The 12,604-nt window shown below is 46.6% G+C and overlaps 1 protein-coding gene across 1 annotated transcript in view; it reads left to right on the top strand.

Annotated features, from left to right (window-relative positions):
• Positions 1-2,862, top strand: part of PDIA3 (protein disulfide isomerase family A member 3) — a 141,144-nt gene extending 138,282 nt beyond the window's left edge. The window contains exons 12-13 of the mRNA XM_086958188.1: positions 1,706-1,763; positions 2,362-2,862. Of these exons, the coding sequence (XP_086814314.1) occupies positions 1,706-1,763; positions 2,362-2,472 (169 nt within the window). The 3' untranslated portion in view covers positions 2,473-2,862. The remainder of the gene's footprint in view (positions 1-1,705; positions 1,764-2,361) is intronic.
• Positions 2,863-12,604: the final 9,742 nt, after the last annotated feature.

The following is a 12,604-nucleotide window of genomic DNA, read 5'->3' as shown; positions in this document are numbered from 1 at the left end:
CCAAAGCTATGTTGGAACTGCACCTGGCTGCCCCTGTGCCACTGGAGGTATAAGTTTGGTGCTCTCCTGAGCACCCCCTGTGCTTACCTTAAGGTGTAGTATGTAGTAGTATATGACCCCCTACTTGCCTTAAGTCCAGAAAAACAGTCCTGTAAGTAGTCCACAAGTGTTCCTTTGCAGTGAATATTTCTCCCGTAGCATAATATTACCTTGTTTAAGTCTCATGTCTCATCTGGCAGCTGTCACTTTTTACTGGTTTTACCGTAGAAATTGATAATGTCTGAAGTACTTCCAATAATCTTGGTGTTTAAAATTATATTTAAAAAAATTCTAAATTGGTCTCAACTTTCTCCTTGAGTTGGTTTCATTTATTGACTGCACACAAATACTCAAACTTACCCTCGAAGCTTAAACTGCTCGCCCACACTACCATAAAGAGCACATTTGAGATTATTAATTTAAGCCTTCGAAGCCAATAAGGGCCGTCTGGACTTTCTACATTCTGTACCTCATTTTGGTGCTCCTCATAAAAAGCCCGCTTCCTACCCCTGTCCCTTCCATCTGCTAGATCCACCACTCCCCATTAAATGCAATAGAACTAGAAATTTGGGGATTAAACTGATGCATTGGGATCATGTGTATAATTTTTCTTCAGAATCCGAGACACCCTATGTGCTCTGAAATTAAATGTGTTAATATTAATGTAATCGAGGCCTACTTTGAACACTGCCTCCAATGAATGAAAGGATTCGGGGTTGGGAAGATATTGTTTCGATTCCTCACACAAGTTTTTATGTAGTATGTTCATTTTGAAGTGAAATGGACACAACTGTTGAAGGGAAAATAAGTGCACTGGTATTTTTCAGGCTAAAAAAAAGCCCCAGATTCCATATTTCAGAATTCCGTTGGGGAAACACTCACAAGTTAAAATGACCCAAACATGTGGCCCATCCATCGTCCAGTGTGTTGCATGTTGATGCAGTTGCAGAGTCTTGAAGACACACTAATTGAGCTGGCTTGATAGCCAGATAATGCATGCTCCCTCTAATACTTGGAGAAAAGTTGATCCTTAAGTGGTCTGCTGCTGGCTAGGCAAAGTGATTTTGTGCGTGTACGCTTCTGTTGGCACAAGTATTTTGTAGTGAGTTTGAAATAAAACCGTTTGAGAATATTTGCTTAACCTAAAACAAGTTAACCTTCACACTTGGGAGGATTGCCCGTCTCAGTGATGCTGTTCTCGGACATGTCATGCCTATTCTGATATTCGAGTGTTAGAAAGTTAAATAGTTTAGGACTATGAAACATGTAATCTCTCTTGAATATGTGCGGAACAAAGGATTTGAGTTTATTTTCACTCCCTCTTTTGCTGAATCGTCTGGTTGTTAAAGGATTATTTGTGAAGCGCTTAAGTACTCCACTTGAATGTAATGAAACTCACTTATAACCTTCCCCACCCCAAATATATTTGTTTGTACTGCAGTTGCCAGACTTGTATCTGTAGGTACAAGCTCATTAGAACAAATATGTGGCTTTTAGCCTGCTTAGGAAGGTAGAGCAATTTTTCTAATGCTCTACATGGATTTAGACTCCAACTAAGTATCAATTATTAAGAAGGAAAGTACACTGTTAACTTGTACACAAGTTTATTTTGGCAAGAATACATATATTGAAGTTCTGTACAATAACTAAAATGTTTTTCTTTCAGATTCCCGACAATTTTCTTTTCACCCGCTGGTCAGAAGCAGAACCCCAAAAAATATGAGGTGCGTGAAGGTGCATTTGATACAAACTTGGGTTATTTGGTGCTGTTTGACGGGGAGAAGAGGGAGGAATCTTATTGTCCGTTAACAAGATGGCATGAAATAATTGTAGGCAAGATTATCCCTAGTCAAGATCTAAGAGTAGACCTTTTAAGCCCCAGAATATAGGATCCAAGTAATGGAAGAGGTAAAGGTGTTAGACAGAAATTGGTGGCACATGAAAGTAGTGGAATTTGTATAAAAACAGAACACTAATGTGCATTCTTCCTAAAAGCAAAACCAAACTGTTTCCTGGAAGCAAGCTAGCAGTGGGCAACAAGTCCTCAAGCAATGCCAATTCTTTGCCAACATTGTTCTTCCCAGTATTTTTGTTTTGGACTTGGAATTTGCACATGATTTGTACGATGGTTACCAAATAAAAAAATGAAGCAGTTTGTAGCATTTTAGTAAGATCATGCATGAGCTGTTCAGGTGTGAAAAAGATGCATAGATATTAAAGCAATAGGGAGCAAAATCATGCTTACAAGGCAGGGTGTGCACTAAAACAATTCAGCAGATGTAGCTGAATAATAATGAAAATGTGTTTATGGTCTTGTTTTAGGGTGGGCGAGAAATCAGTGATTTCATCAGTTATCTAACAAAGGAAGCCACAAATCCACCAAACATCAAGGAAGATGACAAGCCAAAGAAGAAAAAGAAAGAGGAACTGTAAATTGAGCATTCAACCAAAAGCACTATTTTAAAAACCACAAAGTGAATGTGTTGGGAAGTACGCATTGTGGGGTAGGGAAGAGCTGGAAATGTGAATTCTGGGTGAAGATGAGGAATTGGACACATGAAGCAACATCAAGACACAGCCAGTGTAATTAGCCATCTGTCTCAATTACTTAATGTACATGAATTTTCTTAAATGCACTGTTTTCTTTTGAAGAACATCGAAGGTCCAGAACCAGTCCATGTTTATGGTGAGGCATGGGGCGGGGAGGGGGGTGGCACAAGGTTAATCATTTTTGAGGGCGGGACAGGGAGGTCTGTAATTTTTTTTTCTCTCCTTTTTTGTACATTTGGATCAATGAAACAATAAATGGACGCCACCTTTAAACCAGTGGTCATTCTTGTGTGAAGTTTTTAAATTTACTGGTGAAATATGCATTTGTAACTGCAACCGTGTGTATCCCAATCATATCTTTAAACCAGTAATGGATAGTTAATGTTGCACAACTCCAATATGATTGTAGTTTTGGGGAACAGTAGAAATGTTGCATTGCCAGATTAACTTATGCTATGGTCCTGCTTTTTGAAAAATGCCTATTTTCCAGCATGGGGTCTCACTTAAGTTAGACCAGCTTGTGAGAGACCTAGGGAGAGCGTGTAAAGCAGCAGCTGAGCTGCGGGAGCCAGGAACCGCGGACCAAGAAACCGCAAGCCGCTCCAGGAACCACAAACTGCTGCTGGGAGTCGCGGAACTACCGGGAGATGTGAGGAGCCACGTGGAGCAGTGTGGTGAGGCGTAGGGCTGCGGGAGATTTGAGTGGCACCAGGAGAGTTCCCACTCGCCCCCACCCACACTGGACACATCCATCAAGTCACAGGTGCCAAGCGGGGAGATGAGCAGGCATTGGTGCTCGAACACCAAGGACTGAAGCCTGAGATTGGTCGGAGTAATGCCCAGTCTAGAGGCACAGTGGCACAGCGGTGTAGCAAGCGGTGAGGGCCCTACTGTACAAGCAACGGTGAGTGAGAAAAAACTGGAAAAGCCTGCACGCTCAGTCACCCCTCCCTTACCCCCCTCAAATCCCTCACATCCCCTCACATCCCCTCACATCCCCTCCACGCAGCCCGGACCCAGCTTAGCGCCAATAAACATTGCGGGGAAAAGAGAATGGGGGAGAGACTATCACCAGGAGCACAGATACCTGGCTGGTGGCTAGTGTTGGTGGCCATTGGTTGAGAGCTTGGAGTGAGCAGCGTGGCAAGAGAGCATGGCAGGAGAGCAAGAGAACGAGTGCGAGTGTCTGCAAAAGGACAAAGGCGCACAGGCAGCGCAGCAGCGGAGAAGGCTGCAGGAGTCAAGGCTTTCCTTTTTGGTTTAGCCAGACTACATGGCGAGTAGTGCGAGCACGAGTGGAAGAAGCGGAAGAGTGCTCACAGGAAACAGTGCTCACAGACACAAAAAACTAAGGGAGTGTCTTTCACGAATCTTAAAACCTCCTCACATACCCTTCCTTGGGCGCGGAGGACAATGCTCAAGGGAAAACTGCTCAAACCAAAGAGGGATGCTGTCGCGGACTCTGATAAAGAAGCCCTCAAGGGCCAAACAACTATGGTCACAAGGAGTATGGCTCAGAACGCTAGACAAGAGTCCAACACTTGTGAGCCCCCTTTTACAATCCTTTCAACAAGGGCTCAGCACCCACTATTTTCAGACACCGGGCAGCTCACCCCCCACTGGTATGCCTGCCGGGGGAGGCGGGGGGGGTGGCGAAGAGCCGGAAGAGGTCACTGCGGGTAACCCCCAAGCACCTTGACCCGGTCAGGCACTCCTCAAGCAGCTAGATATTAAAAACCCCACATCAGGGGGAGGAAGCAACTTTCTGCCCAATGAAGGGGTCCATACATGGGCACAGGGAGATCAAAAATCGCCCCCTTATATCTGGTGTAAAATACTAATCTCAGATGAAAATAGCATAATATGTAAAGAAAGGAGGGACGACTCTGACCCCGGGAGGCTCGATACAGTCGCTTGGATCGGAATGAAGACCATCGACCTGATACACAGCCTCTCACCAATTAAAGCCTTGATCCATCGGCTCCAGGAGGGAGACATGTCGGAAGACATTGAGGGCAAAAATCAAACACATACTAGTCCGCGAGACACCTCACAACTAAGTTCAAAGGTTTCATCGACTGGATGACGACACCTCGACTCACGAGATATAGGAGATTTCACTAACTCCTTTTTACAAAAATTAGAGCAGACAAATGAAAGAACTTTGGAACTTACTCCCCTCCGTATCGGGCGAGGGGACGTGGCAGCAAATCTGGGCAAAGCGAGAGCAGGGATGTCCCCATCGACAGGCCTGAAGGATCGAGATGAGGAAGAAACACCTCCCTTCTGACAACCATTAGAGAAGCTCAGAAGTCAATAGCCAAGGCCCTGATATGGCAAGCAACTAAAATGGAAGTCCAAGTTGACCTTCTACTATCAACAGCCCAGTGCTTAAAGAATCAGGGCCGCAAACTGGACGAATTGGAGGGAACAATCAAATATAATCGGACAATGATAGCTCGGACAAGCTCAATCGTAGATAAGTGTGCTGAATTGCCAGACATTCTGGGGGATAGACTCACTAGCCAAGAGCAGGGGGGAATCGTCAAACACCAGGAGCAATTGAACCGCTGGAAAAAGGCAATCTCAAAGTGGCCTTCAAGGGCAAACACTGGCGAGGGAAATGGAAATAAAAGCCCTAGAGAACGAGAAGAAGAATCCAAATACTCTGGCATCCCCCAATACAGAGCGATTCTGAGGAAGCTCTGGCAAGATCTGAGATCAAGGAAGCCAAAGAACAGGAAAGAAACCTGAAGCCAGAACAGAAGGACCCCTAACAAGGAGGGCAAAGAAAAAGCTGAAGAGAACTAAAATGAAAAGATCCATCCTACCGGCAATGTTGAATAGCCATAGACCTGAGGAGAAAAGCAACTCTCTAGCACTCTACCCGATTTTTAATCCCAAACGGAAGATCATGGACCAGAGCCTATCATGAAACAAAGAAAAAGCTGAAGAAAGAGAAGGGGGCAGTGTAATTCGACAAGGCATGGTTCAAGAAAACCAGGCTGACCTACCACACCTAGTAGTGTCCCCATCAACGGCAGCCCTGACAACAAAGGTCAGAATGGTTTAAGGAGGCCGCTACACAAACAAGGCTCTATGATCTATTGAAACTGGAGGGTCACAAAGCCCCTATGGAGCACACTACATCGCCATTGATGGAGCAAAAGCATATAGTTAGCACGCTGGGAAATAACCAGGTGGAAGATGAACAACATTGGCGAACCCTGATCAAACCCTCCCACAGTTCGAAATCAAGCAGCAAGTGAAATGGGGGGGGTGGGGGGGTCATGCAAACAAGTAATCTTGCGTATCCATCCGCATTCTACGAGGTGTCGCTCATACCCAGGTACCACATGACCGGGCCTTATGACATCTTAAACCGAACTAATATCCTCAGACTTTTTGGCCATGTCAAACCACTGTCTCAGATCACTTTGGAAAATCTAGAGTGGGTAAAGTTCAAAAGGTCACAAGGAGACCGTCACGGTGATTCAACTATTCTGGGCTTTTGCGAGCAATCCCTCCAACAGGCAGTCCTTGGTGAAGTCCAACAATTTGCATGTTGGGGCATGGAAGTAACAAAACCCACTCAATCTAATTACCACTTCTTCCTCATACCTCAAACAGAGGGACAGGGGCCTACATCAATCCTGAAAGGATCACCCACAACAGGAAACGAGGAGAATACACTAATGAACGCCCCAAAACAACAATAAAATGTCTCTATCTTTCAAAGAGACAACCTACGAAGAGTGCTAATAGGTCAAACGAAACAGGCTACAAGATGCGACAGCTGGCAACAGCCAGGGCTGGCCTTAGGCATGTGCAAGCTGTGCACCGGCACAGGGCCACCAATCCCCAGGGGCCACCACACCAATATATATCCTTAATATATTTATCTTCTGAGGATGGATACATATTTGTGTGGCGGCCCCTGGCAGGATTTGGCAGCCTCCGGCTCAGTTCCACTTCTAAACACCCTGACGCCCCCTCCCTCCCCCCCACCTCTTTACTGGCCTCCGCGCCCTGCCCCACCCGGACCCCCTCTTCCGGGGCCTCTACCTACGCTGCCTGCCCAGGGCCACCATGACCCTAGAGCCGCCCCTGCAACAGCACCCCTAGCAAAAACCAAGTGCTTGATAGAAAAGGGAGGGTAACGCTGGTGCAGGAAGATCTTTACCAAGACCAAATCTTGGACCTCCACCAAGATTTAACCCTCATATTATGGAACATCGCAGGGTTAAACAAAAAAGCAGGGACCAAGGAAGTACAGGACTATTTTGTATAAGGGGACATTTGCTGTCAAACAGCAGGAGTTCTTTTCCTGGAGTTTTGAAAATGGACCTAGGAATTCCACGCAGCTCGTGCGTGTCATTTCCTGCCTCCATTTTCATTGCCTGTGCGTGTTCTTTTTAAACCGAACACACAATAGGCCATGGGCGGTCGCATAGCTCCGCCCATGGCCTATTGGTGTCTGTTACGCGCACTCAAGGCCATATATCTTCAATTATCACGGCCGCGGTAATCGAAGACATATGCTCGCAGTGCGGGCACCACTAGCGGGCTTTTTTTTTTTTTTTTTTTTTTTACAATTAGATCGCTTTCGCGATCCGTTGAAGTGCCGCTTGTTGTTTTTATTCGGCACCCCTTGTTATCTTTGTCCCAGTAGTTCTTTTCTCTGTGCCTGTTTCTGTGAGGCATTGCTTCTTTCTGTATGTTTCATGAATGCTAGTGTGTTAAATCGTCTCTGTATGTGCCTTGTGGTTGTGTGTGGTCCCCATCTCTGTGAATGCCTCTGCATGTCTCAGCTTGTGCGAGTCTGACTCTCACGCTCCATGCTGCCTGTAGCTCCTCCTGTGATTCACTGCAAACATCAGCCTAGTGCATTCCGCTCACCACAGGAAGTCCGTGAGTGTCTCAAAGCGAAGGTGCAGTCTGAGTGAGACTCTGCTGAGGCAGCCTTGGGTGGGTGCTCGTGAGGAGGGGTGGAGGCGGTGGGAACCCTAGCACGCGCTGCAGGGCGCACGGGACACCCCCCCACATGAGCGCTCCCTCCACTGCCCGCACCTCATCAGAGCCAGCTGCCATGGCTCGGGCACACCTCTGACCCCTGCCCGCCGAACACCTCGGAGGACCGAGCCCGGCCCCACCATGTTCACTCGAGATGTCAGCAGGCTGAGCCGTAAGAGACTGCTTCAGGTAAGAACCTTCTCTGTTAGACAGGGCGAGGGTCGTCTCTTGGGGGCGTGCCGGAGTCTGACTACAGGACTCTCCCGCCGGAGCTCTGCTGAAGTCGGACTGCAGTTCACAGTCGGAGGCGCTTCCTTATGGACAGAGCAGATGTCTGGCTCCACGTAGCCAGACTGCTCTCTCAACTGATGTCTTAACTGTTGGACACCCCGGGGAGGCAGTCGCTACTGTAGGGACTCAGCTTATGTCTGACTGAAGGACACGTTCTAGGCAAGGGGCCTCTGCTGATGTCTGACTGCATGGCACCCTTGGGAACTGGATGCCTTCACTTTCAGTGGAATTTGTCTGCACAGCTGGTGTCCATCTTTAGTTTACCTTGGGGCTGTGTCTGAGTGCAGGGCACACAGGTGGTGGGAGGAGGGGGTTCCCATACTTCCTTACACCCCCTTTCCCTCACATGAGACATGTAAAATGTGGAACAGCGACTCGTGGTTGAGTGCCCTTTTCCATGATTCAGCCCCGGACTTGCAGCCGCGAAGGGAGGGGTGTCTGTCTCCTCTCATAGCCGACCTATCTACTCCAGTGAGTTCTTTCTTAATATGTTGTTTCTTAATATGTGAAGACTCGTCTGTTTCCCTCTGCTATTCTTTTTCACTCTCCAGACTCTACCTATCTCTTCCTCTCGCTCACTTCCTTCTATACGTCTCTATACAGACGTTTTCTCTCTGCCGTCTCTCTCCTTCGGTCTTTTCTTTCTCTTCCTCGCTGCCACCCACTCTCCCATCTCGTCACCAATATCTCCCTCACTACTTCGAGGGTTATATCCCTTTTAGTCTCTCCAGGCCCCCGTTTTCTGTCTCTGTTGCACTTGCTTTTAGCCCCCCACGCCCCTTTCGTTCCCTCCCAACCTCTTTATTCTCTGGCTCTATTGAGCTTTCCTAGTTCGCCACCTTAGGCCACAACGGTCAAAGTACAACTAATGGAAAAATAGTGTTATTCGTAACTTGTGGCTTTTCTGCTTAGATATCTGTTTTCCAAAATAAACAAACGTGGTTGGGTTGAAATGTTTCGGTCGTTTGTAGCAGAATGACCAGATAGAACATCGGCCACAGCTGTCTGTGTTTTCCGGCCTGCTGCAGGGCCGGCGCTAGGCATGCCCAGGGCCCCGAGCTCAGCCCATCAACAGGGGGCCTCGCAAAAGTGTTTCCCCACCTCCCCGCTCCTGTGGTGAGCTCTGCGTGGCCCAGGGAAGGGCTGCCTCTCCTCTGGGCTTCGCAAGCATGTGTAAGAATAGGAGAAGAGGCCCCCCTCCCCTGTGCCTCGCAGCACTGGTTAATGGCTGTTAACCCCCAGGGAGGGGGCCCCTTTTCCCCAGGGACGTGCAGCCCACATGTAGTGCGAGGCCCGTCTGCATTTGCAGCTTTGACCTGTAATTGGGGACAGGGTCGGATTGCGAAGGCAAGCAGTAGAGCATTGGCCGATGGGCCGGTGCTGAAAGGTGTGACATGTGGGCCGGTTGTTAAAGGGCCTCGGCTTCATTCCTGCCTCCAGGCCATCTCACTTCTGGCTATGGTGTGCGGGGCGAAGGTGTTAAGTCTGGCAATCAGCCTTAATTGTGGCCAGGTGTTGCTCTAAGTGTTGTCAGTCTCCCCTCAGCCCCCCCATTGGGGCCGCAAAGAAGTATCTTGCCCCAGACCGCTCCCCTGCCAGGCAATGGTGGGTGGGGGCAGGTGGGAGTATGCCCGGCCGTCACTGAGGGAGCCGGATTTTGGCTATGGTCAATTAACGCCTTAGCCTCCATGGTAGCAGCAGTAGCTGTGTCCTTTTTCTTGACCCCCCCTCCCCTGCAAGGTCATCACCCTGAAGAAATGGAGGGCTGGGGAAGGAGTGAACTATGATAGGCCTTCCTGGAGGGTGTGGGTGTATTTATATGGGCCTCACAGTGAGAACCTTTGTTAGGCTTTTATTAAACTAGAGAGGATGTGGCGTTATGTCCTAAGCTGCCTACATTGGCAGTCGGAAACCAGGTTCTAGTCCCAGCATCAGCTCAACATCCTGTCATTCTGGGCAAATCACTTAATCTCACCAAAGATTAAAGTAAAAATACATTTGATCTTGTGCAGTGTAACTGTTGCCCATGTAAATCACCCCAATGCCCTAGGAACGAGTTCACCTTATGTAAACTATAAAAATCACGGACCGACCGCAAAAAAACATTTTTCTTTTACTTAATTCCAGCTATTTTAATGCACACCAACTGTCTGATCGGCTCACACTGCAACAACAAGGAGTTTAATCTCCAAGCCATAGTTTCCACTTGCCTTGAGTTTGTTTTGTGCTCAATGTGTCGATGTATGCATATAGCACCGTATGTAGATTTGCATATACACCTGGCACATAGCACTCCATGCATTATCCTCACTGGCCTTTGCTGTTCTCCAACTATGTATTTTTACAAAAATAAAACGCGAACAAAAAGTCGGAATGCTTATTCTTTACTTTGCATGTTTGTTGCCTATGAGTAAAATTAACTGTGGTTTTTGCGTGAGACAGTGTAGGAACAGAAACTGTCTATGAAGAGAATGCAGCAAAGCCTTCAAAGCAAAGAGAAAATAAAACGGCAACTTATTTATGTTCTAAGATTCTGCAACGGCCAGAGCATGATAATTAGAGAGCACTATTTATATATAAATATCCATATTATTTTTAACATGTCCTATCTGTCTTTCTTTAGTTTAACTATTAGTCATAGTTATGTAAAGCAGCTTAGGAACATATTTTAAAGTGCGTTCAACTTACGTTGACCGTTTACATACTGATCAGAGAAAAAAATAGAGAATTCTGCATTTTTCTTAATTTTCACACCGGGCAGGATATTTAAATACAGGTCATGTCAGTAAAAAAAATCAGCCAGATGGCAACCCTAACCAAATCAGGTATTGTGGCCCTTGTGCCATTTTATTTCACCTAGCCAGCCGATACCGCCCCTCATTAACTTACAGGATTACCCCCCTTTATGAGGCAGAACTGGAAATTGTATCATGCACTCATCTGGAAACAATCAGTTAACAAGGAGTAAATAATATACATCTTTGTGAGACCTGCACCTAGCTTTTCCATCCAATGTGACAAATGTAATCCATTTAATACAGTTTTAAAATATATGGACTTATTTCATTTGTATATTTATTTTTTTGTCCATGTTACTGCTATCCATGTTAGGTCTCTTCAGAGATGCCAAGTAAGATCAATAGTCCTGCGGTGTAACTTTCTGTTATGCCACTTCTTGTGATGTTACCAAAGGCGGCTCCTCCACTAGGGCGGAGGAGCGTCACCCCACTGCTTTCTCGCAGAGCGAGAAGCAGAAATATAAAATGCAAAAACGAGCATTTTATGTTTCTGCTACTCACACTGCGAGAAAGCAGAAGTGTTTGGTTGGGGGCAGGCAGGTCTGCTGTAGGGCAGGGGAGGAGTGCTTTGCCCCGTGCTAAGGGCCCTGACTGTTTGGTCGGCCCTCCAGGACCAACCTAACCAGTCATGCACACTCTGGCCTTTCTCCATGTCGGCACCAATGCACCCTACATGGAGAAAACGGCCTCCCCATAGGCGCCTGGCTGGTCGGCGTCCTGACCAATCACAATGCTGCTGGGGAGGGAGGCTGCCTGCTTCCTGTTCCTGCCAGAGGCAGGAAAGAGATCAGGTCAGGAGCAGAGATGACGGCAGACCTGGGAAGGTAAGTTTATTTTATTTTTTAAATAACCCCCTTCGAGACCTCCCACCCGTGAGTCATGCTAGCCGCGACTGGATTTTACATGCAAATTAGAGGGGCCTCACATCTTCCCTTTCGCCCGGGGCCCCAGAAGTTCTAGGACCGGCCCTGGCCTGCTGTACAGGTCTATGGGGAAGTTTGTTTCTTCTTCACAACTTGTAATTGTATTGTAATTGCATTTATATAGCACATACTACCCCTGACAAGGTGTCAAAGCACTTTTTCTGTGAGTAGCGCGCTACTCCACAACCCATAAAGCATTAGTGGTTAATTAGTACGGTTAAATATGAAAGCAATTTGAGCGGTTGAAACGTTGGTTAGTTAGGCGAAGCTCTCCCTGTCAGCGCCTCTTCTCTGTGTCTCCGCTTTCTCTGCCCGTCTTGGCATCCTTGTTTTTTAACTCCACAGAAGTGATTTAAAGAACAAGAGATCAAAGGTCAGCCCTGTGCAAGAACTGGCAGGAGGACGGCGGTTGAATGTTAGGGCTTTAACCCCTTCATCCCCTTCTGTTGACATCATGCCGGATTTCACCTTACGTGTTTGATGCAAAAGATGGGAACATCTGTATTGCAATTGTTGGTGTTTGTGGTAGTTTTTTTAATTTCGCGAAACATTTAACATTTCGATATCTATTTGTGTTTAGGTTCGCAATTTAATTTTACAGGTAATGTGGAACGTCTGGCCTTTGAATGGTACAGCTGTCACACAGAGCTGAGTGCTATAAAAATTTTCTTGTTAGCAGGGAAGTTTGCAATGCATGCATTTCTTATTCTTTCTAAGGAGAGAATGAAAGTAAAGGCAAATTGGTATTTGTTTCTTTAAAAAACGTTCACATATCTGGTTTCGTAGTAATGATTTTGACAATCACTTAATGATGAGAAAGGCAGGCTGCAGTTAATAACGAGAGAGCAAAGCGAAGTCAGAAAACATTCAGGCTGCCTTCAAATATAGTAGCAGTCAAAATTCCAATTGTACTGTGAACCAGAAGAGTTGGCAGCATCATGTAATTCAGTATTGAAAATGTGTTAATTAAAAAGTCAATATGCTTAACGA

This window comes from Lissotriton vulgaris, chromosome 2_1 (assembly GCF_964263255.1).
Source record: "Lissotriton vulgaris chromosome 2_1, aLisVul1.2, whole genome shotgun sequence".
NCBI lineage: Eukaryota > Metazoa > Chordata > Amphibia > Caudata > Salamandridae > Lissotriton > Lissotriton vulgaris.
The sequence above is the reverse complement of the archived record's forward strand: the minus strand, read 5'-3'. Positions and strand labels throughout refer to the sequence as shown.